Source organism: Motacilla alba, chromosome 4 (assembly GCF_015832195.1).
Source record: "Motacilla alba alba isolate MOTALB_02 chromosome 4, Motacilla_alba_V1.0_pri, whole genome shotgun sequence".
In the NCBI taxonomy this organism is placed as follows: domain Eukaryota; kingdom Metazoa; phylum Chordata; class Aves; order Passeriformes; family Motacillidae; genus Motacilla; species Motacilla alba.
This window is the reverse complement of record NC_052019.1, coordinates 39,546,537-39,565,450: the sequence shown is the minus strand read 5'-3', so window position 1 is coordinate 39,565,450 and position 18,914 is coordinate 39,546,537. Positions and strand designations below refer to the sequence as shown.

The 18,914-nt window shown below is 34.8% G+C and overlaps 1 protein-coding gene across 6 annotated transcripts in view; it reads right to left on the bottom strand.

Moving 5' to 3' along the window:
- Positions 1-18,914, bottom strand: part of FSTL5 (follistatin like 5) — a 271,571-nt gene that overhangs the window by 74,813 nt on the left and 177,844 nt on the right. For all 6 annotated transcript variants that reach the window (XM_038136446.1, XM_038136448.1, XM_038136445.1 and 3 more), the window contains one exon: positions 13,125-13,291. In XM_038136446.1, the coding sequence (XP_037992374.1) occupies positions 13,125-13,291 (167 nt within the window). The remainder of the gene's footprint in view (positions 1-13,124; positions 13,292-18,914) is intronic.

Sequence of the window (18,914 nt, the reverse complement as noted above, 5' to 3'; positions counted from 1 at the left end):
TTTAGTCAGCTTAAATTGTAGATGCATTTATTACTACGCTCCAAGTTAGTTCTGCAAAGAGAGACTAGCTCTGCACTATGCAGTTTACTTGGATCATATTTCAAAGTGTATCTAAGCGTTAGAAAGGCCCAGAGAAGCAGAAGTACTGATGTAATTTACTCTGTAAGGTGATTCAGTTCAGAGTTAGATTTGTGGGATGAGCTTTTAGCAAGCGCATCCCCCTTTCTACTTTCCTTTTTTAAAGACATTTTATTTGTAGAAAGAGTGCAAAGAAATCACTGAATATTCCCTAAATTTTTCTGATTCTAAAAATATCACATTATATAATTACAGGGCGCTAAGATTTAATCTGCTTTCAAATACTTATACTACAAACTACTGAGTTTTAAATTTATAAAGTTTATTGGAGTTTTTGATTTTCCTACTGCATAAAACACTAGATTTCAGTTTCAGTTGCATCAGCCCAAACCCCTTTTCTTACATTGAAAGTAATTCATATTTCTGGTTCCTGAACTGCACTCATCCTGAAACAAAAAACCCACTTTATTTCATAGAAACAAATTTCTCCAGATGTTTCTTTACAAACCCAAGAGAATCTACAACAAACAAACAAACAACTCTTAAATTTCTGTATTTCCCAAATTTTAATCCAATTATTATCTAGTCCATCCCATGTATTTATGAATTATCCAGCAGTGAGACAGACAAGTAGGTAGAGTGTCTTCAAGGGTTATATAATCCACAAAAGCCCAGTGGGATAAATTATGGGTTGTCACAAACTCCTTTACGTACATGTGATAAATCAATAAATAGACAACAAAAACATCTTTTCAAACAACTTTTAAATATCTTGCAGACAAAACAACCTAAACAAAAAAAGATAGAGACTTTTTGAGAATCCCCCACTATATGGCAGCTGAAGAGGATATACTGGGGTAAGTGGCAGGGGAAAAAAAAGGAAACTTGTACCATAAAATGATTTAAAAATCAGAATGATTCACTTTGGCCCATTCTTATTATACTAGGGGGGAACAAACACATTATAACTCACACACTTTTTATAAAGTTGATCTCTAATTTTAAATACAGCATTAATGTATGATCTAAAGACAAGAGTAGAAAGAAAGCAGGGCCAGTCACACATTACTTGGATTATTGATACAATCCCACTTGCGTCAGTTTGTTATCCAGTACGTCATAGAAGAAATAGGCACAAAGATGCTTAAAAAGATTCTGGGATGAATGTAGGATGTAATTTCTACACTAAACTTTTTTCTTTCACTTATACATACAACACTTTCACTGATTACATACAACAAAGTGAATGTCATCCATTCCTTGCCATCTTTTTCTGTTTTCTTATAAAATCAAAATATTGGCAGTTTGAACGCCAGCGCAGCAGATTCACTTAAGGGTTTAACCAAGATTGACACACCCAATAATTCTGAAATATTCTTCTTAGAGCCTTTTAAATAAACAGAAAATTCCAGTCACTTGAGCTAAGGACTCAGCCTGAAACTGGAGTACTACAAATAGAAGATGATGAATTTACACTAATAAAATACTGAAAGCTGGGACAATTTACATTTAATACTAATCTTGGTTATCTAAGCATCACACACACTGTCTTTGCTCGAACCACTAATACAACAATCCATGTCCATCAGTCTAATTCTTTATCACAAGAAATCTTAACTGGCAAGATTGATTCCTTGATATCAATGAAAGAAAAGACACTTCAAGGTCATAGGCAGCAACCTCTTACTGTAAGCACAGAACTATTTATGCAGGGAAAATTATTTGGGTTTTGCTTTGGAGTCAGGATTTTTGTTTGTTTTGTTTTCCGTCTATACTGAAATGAACTGTGATATTTTTAGTCTCATTGTATCGTCTGGTTCTGGTTCCTGGTCAGGTTAACTGTAAGACAGTGGAAGAACATCCTGGTATAAAACAAGAAAAATTAGGGTGTTCAAAAAGTTTTCAGTAAAAAAAACTAAGACTTTTCAGCATCTAGTGGCACTGACAAACATATTTTTCTAGAGCTGTACCAAGCAGGACTTCTGTTCTTTTACTGATATGAAGCCAAGATGTTATGATAAGCCTAGAGGTATCATAATGGTTGTTCATACACAAAGGCAATAGTATAATGCTGAACTAGCAAAATCTCATTAGTGTCTATACATTATTATCAACAAGATATTTCTGTTTCTTCTTTCTGTTACATGTGGTCTGTGTTCAAGTCATAAAATGAGGTTGGAAATTCCCCATTTCAAAAGGGATTGTCATAATAAATAGAGATAGTCATAATAAATATTTTATGGATAGTATTAATAAATAGGTATTGCTGATATTTAGAAACATTGCTAATATTAAATGCTCATATTTGTTATACATAAAACATTTACTATATCCTATTGCTGGTAAACTGTGTGTTATTTAAAAGCAAAGTACCTAATAGAGGTACACGTGTTTCCCATACATTACAATATTTCTAAAAAAAAATTGAACACAAGTTCTTTCAATTGCACAGTTTAAAAATAAGACCACAAACTTCAGTTAAATGATATGCTTATACAAAAATTTATATGCAAATGACAGGATCACACTGAGTCATGATCACATTCCTGTGCTCTCTTTAAATTAACAGGTTCTCTCTTCTGTGAGACATTACTTCAATTTTACCACTGGTCTGCCAATCACAATAAGCACATTTCCTCTGCTGCAACAATAGCTAACTCTTTGTTAACACACTTCAAGTTTCTACAAGATGTACCAAAATAATTTTACTTCTTAGTGGACCATTATTTGCATCCTGTAATTAATTTTTGCCCTTCTAATTCTGTTTTCTGTAATGGGCCCAAATTTTTTTTTAGAAGTGCAAGGCCTTTACAAAATATGAAGCTATATACACTGTATTTTCTTTTTTTCACCCTTGTTCTTTGCTTTTATTTTTAAAAATGAGCCAGCACTACTCATTAAAAGGTTCTATGCTACTGTCACCATATAAAACTGTATCATGGAAAAACCATAATATATTTTCCTTATATACAGCACAGTCTTACTTTGGAAGACTGAAATGTACAAAAGCTCTTTTTCTCTAGCTAACCCTTGGTTTCAATTATATTTTACCCCAATTATAACTCTATCATTAGCTGTTGCCAACTAATCATAGAATCCATGTCAGAAATAAAGTCTCTATTAATAGAGAGGGGTAGGAGAAAAGGCAGCTTTTTCTTCCCTGCCTTCCTTTTGACATGTTAATTGTTCAATAATCACAGGTTAAACTTCAAAGTCTTCTTCATGAATGAATTTCTCCTCTGATGTTATAACTATGTATATCATGTTAAAAATGTGAAGGCAAAACAGGATTTCAGTCATCTTTCATTAACTATAGGTTACAGTAGCAGGAACTTCACAGAATTCATGGCATTTGCCAAATTTCTGCACAAACTTTTAAGTATCTTGTAGACAAAAGGTGTATGGCATTGATATTTTACTGTGCTAGATTGTGGCAATTCCATTTTATTTCTCATTAATATGAACAGGTCTGTAAAGACAGATTTTTGCCTAGAAGGAGCATATATTCTAGAAAGGAAGACATAGCCTCCTCCCACTTAAGTAACAGAACTATTTGAAATAAAATCCTTAAAAAATTAAAGCACACAAATCTGCTTTTAAACCAGACAAGATAACATACTTCAGGTGAGAGTGATAAGACTGTGTGATTTCATTAAGGTACTCTGAAATTTATTTTCTATGTAATTTTTTTTTTCTCTTCAAGATTTCAATTAAGTATCCATATGCAAATGCTTATAATTTGAAAACTTTACTGTATTTTCCTTAGAAAGTTCTAGAAGCAAAATGTTCATCAGCAAAACCAAAACATATTTAGAAACATATTTAGCAGGTGCTTTTCAGTAACTGTCAAAAAATCCAGGCACTTCTATCTCTCTTTACCCATAAAAGTATAATAAAGAATCACATTCAGTGATCCTCTGTAAACTCACCTAAAGTTTCCTTACTCAAGAAAAATTTCTTATACCAAACCAAATTAGATATTATTTAGGAGCACTGTTTCAACTTCCCTATTTCTAGTTGCAGTTTTAAGCCAGCTGTACATGAAAGGAGAATCAGATGGTCATCATTGATAGATCTGTTTCTTAAATCATACTAAATTAGAAAAACCTTGAGTTTCCTTTATCTCTCCTTTTGAACAGATCAAAGAAAACACTCTGCCATGGAAAGAAAGGCTCTTGTATATACCCAAACAGAAAAAGTTCTGAATGTATCCTTTTGAAAAGGAAGCTCTAGATTATGAAGATAGTTATGTAAGTACAGTACAACAATGAAAAAGAAAGGAAGGAAGAATGCATATGAAGGTGATAAAATTAACAGGTGAAAGAGAAATCAGTCTGAGCTAAAGTAGATCTAAATCAATTTAGATATAAACGGATACATGGTGTCAGGTTTATGAGTAGATAGATCAGTGACCAGTTTGATTCAGAGAAATCTTAAATATCATCATTTGAAAATCATGGCAGATATATCCTCTTCTCTTGTTATTTAGTCAGAGTTCACAAACTGATCAAACTTAGTATAGATAAACAATTTGCTTCATGTTCATTTTTGCAAGTAGCAGTACCAATTATATGTCAGGTAGGTAGAAATTTTCTTCCTGAGTCAGTACTAAGTAATTGGCCTTGTAAACTTCTGCAGTATTTAAAAAAAATATATTATTTTTGAAAATATATAAATGACAGTTGAGCCAAGTTCCCAATAGGTAATTATATCCTACCTATCCGACCTATCCTAATTTTTCCTCCTGGGCTGCTTGTGATGGTGGGCCAGACTGGTTTTCTCTCTGGTTTTTTTTGGTTTTGTGTTTTTTGTTTTTTTTGTATTTTGTGCTTCTCTGTTCAATGAAACAGACTCCTGGATCAAAGTCTTTATATTGCTGGTGATATGGCCCTCTTATTTAATGTACTGTAGCAATGATTGGAAAGTCAGGACTGTGAGCCACAAGAGGCCATTATTAACAAAGCATCTTTCTCATGCTCTTTAGAAGGAGTGACCTTTACTGCTAGTTGTAGCGTAGTCAGGTTGCTCTTTCATGACTTCTTTTCTAAAATAATAACCTGAAAATCTTAGTATTCTTTCTGTGTACTATAAAACCCTTTCGCATAATTCTTCTGAAAGCTGTGAAAAGCAGTAAGGATAGCAAAACTACTGCAAAATGACCTGGAAAAGTTGGAGGAACAAATATGTAACTAGTAATAAAATTATTCAGAAATGATGCTGTTTTTCACCCAGTTGATGGATGTATAAAGCAGAAGAAGTGAGAAGAGTATGTCTATTACCATACAAAAAAATTGAACTGCAATTTTTTAATGAACTAATCAGAAATTAATAGCACAAAATGAATTTGCTAGTAACACCAATATTGAATGCAGACATAATCTGCATCTTTATACAGATATACAGAAAAGAACAGAGAAAACAATGAATTTGAATTGAAAGAAAAGCTTAAGGAAGAAAGATATTATGGGAGTGAAGAAAAGATGCTTAAGAAGTTTTAGAAGTTATCTTGTAACACAAAATATAAAACAGCTTTCCACTAATTTTGAAATACAAGAAAGATAGGCAAGAGTGAAAAAAAAAAAAAAAAAGTATGATAAAAATTCTGGTGCCTGAAAAAAAAAAGGAGTAGGAGTTGCTCCTAAATTCAAGCCCCAAATGTACTTGATAGACACCTGGATATGCAGCTACCCTGCACCACATGGATTAGCTTCAGGATGTTCCTAACTGAGCATGCTGGTCTAAGGTGCAGGATAGAACTACCATCCATTTACCCAAATTCCACCTTTCATTATTCATTATCAGGAAAGATGTAGAAGAAAACAAGTTCTCCTGAAAAAAGATGGGAATTGATCAGTAATAGATGTGATTATTACACAGTAGGGAAAAAATATAGCTTTGAGACTTCCTATATTTTTTACACCTTCCATAGTTATCACACAACACCAATGGGCATTGGGAAATGTTACATGGCAGGTACATGCCCCCAGGTAATTGAGCCAAGTATCTGCTCCTACAGCTGAACTTGCAGGACCAACTAGGGTCAAAAATGGCTTTAAAAAATCAGTTGGCATGAGATATGTTATTATTAAAGGAACAAGGAATACATGGAATGTTAAATCTTACTGAAATGGACTGTTGCACTACCATTCACAATGCATCATCAATTGAAGAAGCCCAAGCCAAAATTGAAGAAATTGGTGGTCAAATATCAGAGCTTTTCCAATCACTCCAAACCCAAGGCTAACTTCCTTGCTGATGTCCACATTCTAATCCTTGTTACTCATGGGGTGGGGGCAATGGGTATAATGAAAATTGGGTTGATTGCAACTGGAGTTACATTTGTAATTGCTGGGATAGCTATTGTACACTGTACAATTGCTTGTGTCATTTTCCTGCTGTTTTCATATTTTCTCTGACTTTTCTACAAACACATCACCCCCAAGGGCAAACTGTGAAATGAAAAAAAGGTCTCAGGAAGACACTGTTTGAGCCACAGGGAGATGTGAGAGACTTAAAAAGAGACTTTAAGACCTCAACTGCCACAAACATTGTCAAGGCCACAGCAGCGTGAGCTTGAGATTAAGCACAGAAGACGGGAATTTGCAACAGGAAGGTGCTTATTCCAGGCCTAGAGGAGCTCAAGTTTGGTTAACACACCCTGGTTAATGCATCTGGACAAAAATTCCCACTATGGCTAACTGTGGGAGAGGAAACAGCTGCTTATACACATGCCACCCTCAGTTACAGGAACATCTGTGAATACCCATGGGTACCCACAAATTGGCCTGTATAAAAGTGAAGTGGCACCTCCAGAAGAATCTGGGACCCCCACTACCAAGAAAACCAGGTGAAGAAGGACCAATGGGATGCCTCTAGATCTGCACTGTGGTGATTATTTTCTTATTGATCTCTTTCTCCTTCACTCCCCCCCACTCTTTCCTATTTCTTTCTATCTCTGTACCTCACATTTACTGTTAAATTAAATCCATACTAGTGATTTTGGTATGTGGTCTCATTTGTACCTTAATTCAGGCAGAGGCATCTCTCAACAATCGGATCATAACAAGTGGAGTAGAAAAGAACAAAACTGGTATTCAAGTCATGAAATACAAAAGAAAAGGTAATGCATCCTACTTAAAAGAAAAACTGTGTAACAGATAAAGGGCAATTCAATATAGATAAAAATAGAAACATGCTGACTTTGATGAGTCACTGCTAATCAAATCCAACCACCTCATCAGAAAAATGAGTGGAAAATACCTGAGAGATGTAGTGTGTTTAAGAGGCGTCATAAACATAATGTACAAGGAAAACCTGCAACTAAGCTTTTAAAATGAACCTCAAATACAATGAAGTTATACATATACAACTTCATATATATATTGGGGTTGTAACACACACAATACCACACGGAAGATTACACGCTGAAATTGCTGCACTGCCATTTAGTAATTAAAGCTCAAAATAAACTGATCAGGATCCAGATTTCGTACTGAACAAGACTGCTAGCTTTTTTCCTATGGAACTGTATTTCTTCATTGTTGGCATATGAGTTACTGTCTTCCAAAAAGGACAAGGTTAGAAGCATCACTTCTGAAGGGAAGTAGGTTCTGGGGCTCCCTTCATAGGACCACTATGCTTTCCCTCACGCAAGTGTAGTAAGATGGCCCGTAGCAACATTTCAGGGAGGAGGAAAACCTCCTCAGGAATAAAACAAGAGCATGCAGAGCTTGCTGCAGCAAATCAGAAAGTCAGTGCATTGATTGCAAGCAGGCATTCCCTCTTTTAGGATATTTGAGAAAAAAGAAATGTACACAAACTTTGAATATCTTTTTGTCAAGGTTTAGGAAAGGTATTCCTTGATGTAATGTTCCCACTGAAAATTGCCAAACCATGTGGAGTTCAATCACACCCTATCCCCATGTAGAAGACTGGCGAGGAGAATTGAAGGAGCAAGAGGGAAAGATCATGGCTTGAGGTGAGAACAATCTATGGGAAATAACAGTGAAATAAGACAACAAAGAGTAACAGCAACAATACTAATGACAGATTATACAAGAGGAAAAGAAGTGAACGATTCATACATGATTGCTCACCTTCCTCCACAGAAAACACCTGACTGCTCCCTCTGCCATGCTACTCCATGTGGAAGGGAGCTGTTCCCCCATTCCCAAAAAATGATGTGAAGTGGAAGACTACTGTCTGGGTCCTAGACATGCTCCCTCCTGGCTACTGCAGAAATTTAACCTGTCTAGCCAGAACCAGGACACTATTCAGTTTAAACTATTAATTTTCACTCTCAAATTTAAGTCCTCTAGTTTATGTCCTAACTCCTTTAAAAAAAAAAATTACTTTTAAGAGTTGTTTTATGTGATTTGAGGAAAAGATTGAAGAATATTCCCCTGACATTTATGGTTCACCTGGGATTCTGTCAAAAGTACAAACACACATGCGCACACACATATTTTTCTCAGACATTCATATTTCTAACATTGTATTAGAGTCATAACTGTGCTGTATTAAGAGCAATTCAACAATGCATAAAGAGAAGCTTGTATGTAGGTCCATACTATCCCATGGGAGAAAACAATGTGGAAAGGAATAATTCATGAGGTTCTCCTGAGAGTTTTCTTGAGAATAATAAAAGGGGGAACACAGAATGAGAAGGTGGAAGAAAAAGAAGAGGTCAGATGTCTGGAGTCCTTTCTAGGAAAGGTGCTTAATGTTTTGGAGAATCTGAAAACCTTTCTGTCATCAGTTTCTGATTAGAACTCTACACAATGAAAGCTATTGTGTTCTTTAGAGAACGTTAGTTTTTACTGGTATTTACTGTCTTTTGGGTTTTCTTGGTGGGTGAAGGGCAAAGATAACAAGAAGAAAATGCCAACTGCCACCAAAAAAGGGTCATCTTTAATATGCAAATTAATTTTAACAAGATAAACAAATCAGAAGTTTTGAGAAAAAGGTAACCTATACATAACTTCAAAAACCTCAAAATGAAAATATTAGATGCTTTCCATGAAGCATCTAAAGAGAAAGATATAATGAGCTTTTACCAAAAGGAAAAAGTTGAACTACACTATTTTGAAAAGTTACTGTTAAACTTTGCATGTGGAGAAACCATCCCAGTAGATCTTCAATAAATGTAAGAAAAAGGGCCAATATCTTATAAGAAAAGTATGATTGCTCACATGCATAGGAAAGAACCTGAAGGCAAAGCTGGAATAAAGTATCAGAAAAACAATAAAATAAATTAGGTTACAAAGACTTAAAATAGTGAATGAATTAACACTAAAAAAGTAATATGCAATGCATTTGGGAAATACATCTGCTATTTTTCATACATGGGAATTATTATCTCTAATGAATAGTAGGTTAGATAAAAACAAGAGGAAAATGGAAAGGCAAATATTAAATTTAGGACGCAAGATAACAGCAAAGGAAAAAAACCTTTCTATATGTGTACTGAAATATCATCAAAATGCCCTGTGATATCACTTCTGTAGTGACTCACAGCACAATTCTATTACAATATAAGTAAGATTTCCAGAGGCATATAATTTTTCATAATTTCACTCAGATAGGTGCTAATTATCCCTGCCTCCCATCAGTTTCAGTAAGAGAAGGATTAGTAGCAAGATGCAGTACTTCTGCAAAAAGTAGGCATAAGTACCATAAGAAGAGCTGGGGAGAACTAAGGACTTTTAAAATTATCAGCTGGATATTATCAGTAATGTTATTAACACACACTTCATAGAACATTTTAAAATATACTATTTAAATAAAAATTTCTATTATTATCATTTGAAAGTCAAACAGTATTTAATATTTCTTTAAAATGTCTTGGAGTATACAACACATTAGACATTATCAAGACAAATTTTTAGCCACTCCATAGCTGACAGCTTTAAAGATATATCTTGTACACTTTCAGTAGAGGAGTGGAATATTGTAAAAAAAAATATAAATTGAACTATCAATTTCAATTTAGATCTGGATTCCTTTCCTCATTGTTGCATTTTTCCATTTGACAAAATACTAGGACATTACATTGTTCTGGGTTTGTCCCTCCTCAAAGCAAATAGCTTAATTCACATTGAGAACTGGATAGCACAAAAGCTTAATTTCCAAGTATGAGCACTTTCTATGATTTACAAAATCACATTGCCACTACTGCTTAGTCTGGTTTCCTATATATCTGTTGACTTCCAGTTATGTTGATCTTTGATCCATTTTACTGAAAAAAACCCAAAACTTTAACTATCTATCTATCTTTCCAGGTCAGTATTTGCCTTGTCATTTTCAGAAAACGCACAGCTCTTTACACATTATTAGTCTTGAGATGCTCAGATGTGGTTCTTGTATAACTGAGTAAATTAAGAATTCCCAGAGTTAGGCAAATATCATTATAGTTTACAATACAGCTGTAGTAAAACTTGGAGTATACTGCTTCTGGGGACATCTTACATTATGATAGGAGTACAGAATCTAGAAATAAAGAGAGGCAGATCAAATCTATGAAAACAGTGAAAAGTAACATAAATTTTGAAGAAAACAAGGTCTGGGGACAAATCTAACTCAATGTCATTCTCTCTATTCTTTTGTTGTTTCTTCTTTTAATCCAGGCACTATTAATTCTTTCTTCCTCCCTATTTTACTTTATCTGGAAAGAGAGATTAATATCCCACATACACATAGATTTGAGCTCTATTAATTTTAGTGCCTCACTCTGTGGATATTGAACCTGACCTTCTCTTTCTGTATTTGAGTCATAACTAAACTGTTAATATTAAGGGACTAAACTACAACATAATTTTTGCTTATGAACAATGAGGTTCCTGCGGATCCACCTCTCAGATTTGTCCAGGTCCCCCTGGGGGGCATTCCATCTTTCAGATGTATCAAATGCACCACTCAGTTTCGAGTCATCAGCAAACTTGCTGAGGGTGCCCTCAATCCCACTGTCTGTGTCACTGACAGAGATGTTGAAGAGCACTAGGCCAAAGACAGACCCCTGAGGGACACCTCCTGTCACTGGCCTCCACTTAGACACTATGACATAGAGCTGTTGACCACAACCTCCAGCCTCTGGCTCCATCCATCAATCCATCCATCTTTCCATCCATCCATCCATCCATCCATCCGGATGTTGCATCGAACCATATTGAAGGCCTTGCAGAAGTCGAGATAGGTGACATCTGTTAGTCCAGCCTTGTCAACCATTGCCACCACTGGATCATAAAAAGTCACCAGACTGGTCAAGCAATTGGTCAAGTCCTTCAAGATAAACCTGCTCCAATGCAGATGTTTTGGATATCTGCTTCACCAAGGAGTACCTTCAGCTTTGGACTCCAGCTTTGGACTTACCTCTGCTGTTTCTTGCTCTTTTTTGTTCTCCAATCTCTCTCTCTCGCTCTCTCTCTCCCTGTTTTCTTTGCCCTTTTTTGAATGTTCTTTCAGAGGTGCCATGGGTGTGTCTGAGCCACTGGGAATGCCTTGGGAATGGCTGCACACAACACGTGACATCCCCTGTCCTTTTCCCTGAGAAGCCACACCTGCGGCCCCTGCTGCCATTTCCTGGGCACCTGCACCCAGCACAAGAACTTTCTCTGTTTGTTTTTTTTCTGTTTTGGTTTTTGTTTGGCTTTTTTCATACTCAAAAATGTATGTATCCAGCTTAGAAATCACTTGCTCTTTTCATGTCTGCAAAAAAGCCAACTGAACCTTTCAGTCTTAAGCTGAGCTGTTAGCTTCATCATTTCCATTCATCATTTCCCTTTTATTTCTGTGTGTATGGATGCATCTTCCTTTTTATGTCAACAGCCCATGCCAGCTATTACACTTAGCACTGATTAGTAAGAACTCCAAATAATGGTTTTGAACATAACAAATATTGCAGACAGGATCTTGTGGACATGGGCAAGACACTTTTCAGTGTAAGTCATGTAATTAATATCAAACTAACAAAAGCAATTATATTTAACAGAGAACTTTTCAGATTATGTTGGGTTTATCCTAAGCCTCTCAAGGGACTTAAAGCCATAACTCAAGCAAGATGAGCTTTGAAATTGTCCATTATTTTACAAAGCACCACACTGAGGAAGCTCAGTTTACCATCAGAACTAACAAAACCAGACATAAAAGAGAGATGATGTGTGGGAACAATTTTCACCTTAAAAATAAAGCATTCATAAAAAAAATAAATAAAAATAGACAAACTAGATATTTCATTGTAGCAATATTCCACACACATAACAGTTCAGGTGATTTCAGACTCACGTGGGCTAGACAGACAGCACAACTCCCAATGTAACAATTTGTCCACATTTACAACTTAGATAACGCAAAATGGCCAAAACAAAGAAAGCACACCCGGAAGCACACAAAATACAGATGAAAGCCTATTTTTAGTCTTGCAAGAGGATGTAATTCTAAGACTCATTTTCTATTTTCCTCTGTATTTTTAGGTCATGGTAATGTTAGGTGGCAAACACTTGCCTTTCTGAAACAAAAAGATTTACAAATTATACTAATATTCTGTTTTTCATTCCTTGAGAGGTACCATATGCACTGCTGAATATTTGGAGGAACAGGCAAAACAACTAATTTTATTATGAAATACTTATTTGGGGAAAAATATATTTCTATTGAACTATTATGAAAGAAAACTACTATTATGATCTGTTTGTTCATATTACAGATTTACATATTACATATTACAGATTTCTCTTTTCTTCTAAATATGTGAAGGCTTTACAATCCTGAATGTATAATGCTGACTGTATTTTGGGCTGCAATTTAGCCCTCATGTTCTTTTATTGCTATATTTATTTTTTAAATGATTGCTCTGTGAAACATATTTTCTCTATATTTAACAGGGGTTAAAATACACAGCAAATAAAAACAGGCAGAGTTTGTCACATATCATTTCCATTTCTTTCCTTTGAAGCATCAGGAAGGAGTATGTAGCTTGTTATGCACCACTTTTCTATTATTTATGAGAGCTTTTGATAAAAAGCTGTTAAATAGGACTTTCTGGTACTTACACTGATATCTTCCAAATCTAAGCTGTTCAGAATGACATTGTTCCTCTTCCAGATGATAGGAGGTCTCAGGGTTCCCTGGATGGCACAACTGAGGACCGCACTCTGTCCCACTGTTGCTGCAGTGGTGCTTATTTTTTGATCTTCAGGCAGATTCAGCTGAACTATATCTGCAAAAAAATGTATTGTTTGTAAGATGGATGAGCAGGCAGTTTCATGAGCTTAATTAGCATGAACTTTTGTATACTGGTAATTTAAGAACTTTAACTGGAGCAAAAGTAAAAGAAGCTTCTAAAAACCCCAGTAAGTTCAGTGTTTTTCATAAAAAGGTCAGTGTGACATTTCAATTAAATTGACTGGCAAGTATCAGCCTGTAAGAAGCAGCATTTAACATGAAAGTGAATTCCAGAGGTAGGACTGTAATACACAAAGTCAGACGCTGGAAGTTATCTGATAGCTAAGGTAGGCACAGTGGACTAGTCAGAACATTTATTCTGTATTTTCAGGCTAACTAGCTATTCCTCATTAGTCAATGTTTAAAAAATCTTTAAAAAAATTAGACATATGTGATAGGAGTCCAGACCTTGAAACTTTCTCTGTTCCTTTATTTACTAAGCAGCTCCAATATTAACAGGAGGTCATTTCACTTCTATGTCTCAGAATTCATTTGGACACTTGCATAAAAAAGGAGCAATACACATCAAACTGATGAAACACTGCAGACTCTTCCCTCTTGTGTAATTGCCTAAAGTTACAGACTGATCAGCTGAGAGTTAGCTTTTCACCTGCAGTGAACCTGACTAAACATAACCTGCTGAAGTTCTAGATTTGTAAGGATTTTGCCATATTAGATAAAAGAACTACATAGGAACTAAAGATCATCCAAATAAAAATTTTTCCATTCAGCTGCTAAAGCATGAAAAATCTCTGGTTTTTATCTTTCATTCTTCAAGTAAACTACAAAAGGCATCATGTGTCTATTCTCTTTTAATTATGCAAATACTTTCATATAAGAGACATTTACTCTTTCGTTATAGAAAAGAAGGAGCTTGTAAGGAAGCTAAGATCTTCTAGAGGTTCATTTCAGCCCTATACAACCAATACTTTGTAACTAACACATCTCCCCGCCCTCCTCCCAATCCCCCTCTACAAGTGCAAGCATTAGAAAAGCATGAAAGTAAGCTTAGCTGTTCAATAATTGAAGAAAATTCTTTAAAAATGTGATTAAAAGTAATAATTCTATACTTAGTTCTAAAGAGAAGCCCCTGATTCTTTCCTCTTTTAGAAGGATTGTGCTCTGTGACTCAAAACATGAGTGATAGTGCCCAGCAGACATGCCCAAATGAGACTGACCTTTTTTAACCAGATGCATTACCTGACACAATGCCTTACACTAAGGAAAATGAAACATACCAATTAAATTAAATTGATTCTTCTGCTGTTTACTGTACTTTTAAAAATACACTTCATCCTCAGAAGCACTTCATGTTCTATGTTACAAGAGATGGTTCCTCAGTGACACTATCTTTCAGACATTGAGACAGCTGCGTGGCTACTGAATTATTCAGAACTTCTGGTAGCCAACTAATAGCACACATATTTTGCTTCTTTACTCAGCTCACTATGCAAAGATCTCAAAAGTGAAGTAAGCATTCTGATATTTCATTTACAAATTTATATTATCTGTATATTTCAAATTCACTATTCAATTTAGGAAAGGCATGAAGGAGGGATCATGAAATCAGCTGGTGTTATTGGGCTATCTGTGAAAATTGCCAACCTTCACACAATGAACTGAAACAGGCAATTTATATTCTGCAAGATTTTCAAGTCTTTTTCTCAATCAACTTCAGTATTAGTATGGATTCCTACATAAACAATGGCAGTCACTGCTACAGATGTTTATAATTTTTAATTAGAGAATGATGCTAGAAAAGAGAGCATCTGTCAAATATAAAGCTTAACATTTCCTACATAAGCAAAGATGATTTTCTGAAATCAAAACTGAGAGGCTATCATTTTACTGACACCAAGAGTTCAAATGTTTTTTTTTTTAAAACTGTCCTAGTTTTAGCAATAATGACAGCCTTATCATAAATAATGATTAGGATAATGATGATAATAACAACAAAAATAACAATAATAACATAGGATGACAACACTAATTTTGCCAGAGAAAACTCCCAAAGAATTTCTAAAGAAATTTTCAGTCTTCAATATAATATATTGATATGTCATTTGCAATTATTTAAGTCATGACTATTGTAACAAAAGGGCCAAATGCAGAATTTTAAAAAATGAAGACAGTTGTACTACCTGGAACTATTCAATGCACTGATGTTATCTAGTTTTTAAAAGTTATGAAAAAATCCTGTTTTAATCAATGCACTAGAATCACTGCTTTCCTGTAAAATAGTGAAAATTTATGTAAAAACCTTCATAAAACTATACAATTATGTATATTCATATTATTATTTAATAGGAAAAAAGGCATATAAGTTACATTATAGCTTTTCATATTTTCTTGAGAGAAAACTATTGCACACATTTCTCCTTATTAGGGGGAAAAAAAAGTTACCACCCAACCCCAAAAGCCCAAAGCTTAGGGGGCAGCACCTGGTGCAGAATCTTTGGCAGGTAACTCCCTGAAAATTGCTGTCCATTAACTGCCTGCAACCACAGTGAAAAAGGCAAACACTGCTGGGGGTGGAAGGAGTGTGGTGTGTGCAAAACTGTCAGGTGCACAGGTCAGCACTTGTCTCAGAGTTCAGGCACTATGGCATTCCTTTGGAAATAAAAAACATTGGCCCAGGAATTAAATGATGCATTTACCATCTCTTATTTTCTCCTTGAAAGAAAGAAATATGGTTCTGAGAGCAAATACTTTTTGGACAGGTACTGAAGTTGTGTCATTAAGAGGTACTCCTGACTAGGATGACTTCTAGCTTCCCCTCTATGTTGCCTTTGTAGATCAATAATAACTGTTTGAAGTTTAGTCACACACGTTTTGCTTATTTAACATTAAATGAAAAAGCAGAGCAAAGGTTTAGAAAAATTGGAAGCAAAATTAATTCTGTTTACAGGCACCATCACGCACAAAAAAGTAAATATGGGTACTGTTGGTTACAGAGCAGTAATATTTTAAGTAGCCAGTAGAGACTACCTTTTATAGCTTGCTATTTTTAGAAACATGGATCGTCTGCTATGGTGTACCATATTAATGAGTTTGCTTGTAACTCCTCCAGATGCAATATCAATCTGACACGCATCCCTGATTCTTAATTATAAAAGTTACTGGATACACTCTTTCAGATAAAGGGGAGAAATGCAAACAAAAAACCAAACCAAAACAACCCAAACATTTAAATAAAAGCTAGAAGTATAGTTAGGAGACAAAAACAACAGACAATTGTGCAAAAATATCTGGTTGGAAATAAATTAAAGATATTATTAAACAGGACAAAAGATGTGAAAGCAGAATAAACATTAACTATTGGTAAGACATTTTAGAACTTTAACACTGACCAGGGAAAAGGAAAACTTACTCGAAAGGCTCAAAAAATCAAAGATTTTAAACAACAAAGGAAAACCAAAACCAACTAACAAACCAACCAACCCAAACAAGTAAATCAAATCAAAACTAATAATTTAAATATGAGACATTCTTACACTGGCTGAGAGATGGTTTAAAGGATCTGATAAGTGCCCTGGCTGCTGAAGCCATTCTGCCAACTCCCCTACCCTTCATCCTGCTTAATGGTCCTGAGCCAAGTCCTTCTGGCACCTCCCACCTTGTTTTTGTTACTGAAGTTATCACTGTATTTGATCCAACTTGAATTTATCCTTCTTTAAAACACGAGTGAAAACTTTACACAACATTTAGGATTAATGAAGTGGAATTTATCAACTAATCCATATCTTTTCCTGAAAGACTTCAGTCAATACATCTGTCCAATGCAATTGCGATTCTCACACAGATCTCATCTGGTTCCTCACAGTTGCCCTGTAAATGACAGGTCCACACAAATTTCTTCTACTCTGCTCTTTCCAGTAGATTACTTCTTAGCTTCAAGTAAAATTTCTTACTCTTAACCAAGTATAAGAACTTGTACTTTGTAACATTAATTTTCATATCACTTTTACTGTGCCAGGCTATAAGGTTATTCAATTCCAACCTTTTAAAAAGTTTGCTTCCCAGATGGTCTTTGGAGAGCTTCAATAATAACTTCTTCTCAAACTGGTATTTTCCTGTTTCACTGAACCCATATTATCTCCCCTTCATCCAGATCTTTATTCATTTTACCACTACTAACTCCCATGATTTTGTCTGACACTAAACAGATTCTAATATGCAAACATCCCAAGTGCTTTACTGAAATTATGAAAGCACTTTTTTTCTCATTGCTTCTCTTTATCTAGAATCTATGCTATAAACCTACTTTTGTATGTCCTTTGGTTAAAATTAGATAAAATTCTAAGTAGTTTGTCTATTATAATTTTCTAAATACTTTCTAATATAATTATATTTGTGATATGTTTCAAAAATCTTCAGAACTTACTGAAATAAATTCAAAATGGCATCACTTCAATTGAATCAAGAAACACTGCAAATGATGATCAGTTATATTAGAAGGTAAGTGCTTCAATTTTCTCAGTTCAACCAAAATATAGTCATTAAAGTGAGAAAGGTGGGAAAAAGGAGTTTCCAAAGCTGACCATGTTGCAAAAAATATTCCAACAGCAATACAGACAAACAAATAATGGAGCCTTATTTCAAGCGTTGTTGTTTTCAAAAGTCATGCATCTTGGGTTGTCATTCTTAATATGAGTTAAGTTTTATCAATATTCTTGTAAGTTGACAGATAACATATCATTGTACATTTAAAACAGAGTGGGGCAGTAGGGCTCTGTTAGGAAAAAAAAGAGATAGTGATAGCTGTGCAGTGCTTTGACCAACAATTCTCTTTTCTTAATCCTAAGTACACTGGGTTGATGTGCATCACATGGAATAGTTTGATGGTCTAAATTTACTTTTAGGGAAAGACTTGTTATATTTGGATTTGAGTTTTCTGAAGAAGGTAATGAATAAAGAGTAAAAGCAGGGCTAATTCAGTTCTTTCCCTATACATGAAAAAATCCAATCTCCAACTCCTTTGATGGCCCAAATGGCCTGTAGGGAACTGTACACAATCACAAAAGCCATCTGTGGTCTTAGAATACCAAGTCAGGCTAATAGGAAGAGAAACACGGAAGTGTATGAAATTTATTGAGGCTAAATAGTTCCTTACTGTCTCTTAAGATGAGTAAAGAAAAACCACAATACCACCCTGAAAAAAAAGGTTTTAAAAGCTAAAATGTATGAGAAGATATTACATTTGTAGTCTCTGTATCACTTTACAATTTATTATGTTGTTAAAGGGAGGAAGGGAGGAAGTTCTTACTCAACTGTATAGACTGCCTTGGTTAATTTAAAACCATTAACAAATGTGCAATTTGAACCTTCTCATTTGCTTCCTTAAGTTCTGTGTATTTATTCAAAGCAGCCACAAAACTCTTCCAAGTCTAAACTAATGAATATTATGTCAAATGGTACCCACTATTTAAAATTAAGACCACATCAGGCCTGTATTTATTTTGTTTGCCTATTTCAAACCTAATTTAAAATAAAACAACTTTTAAAAGCAAACAAAAAGCCTTTTGTCTATGAACTGCAGTAAGCTCTGTACTTAATGTATAACATTACTTAGTAGCTTGAATTAGGTGAAATCCAGTTAGGTAATGTGCCTTTTACTC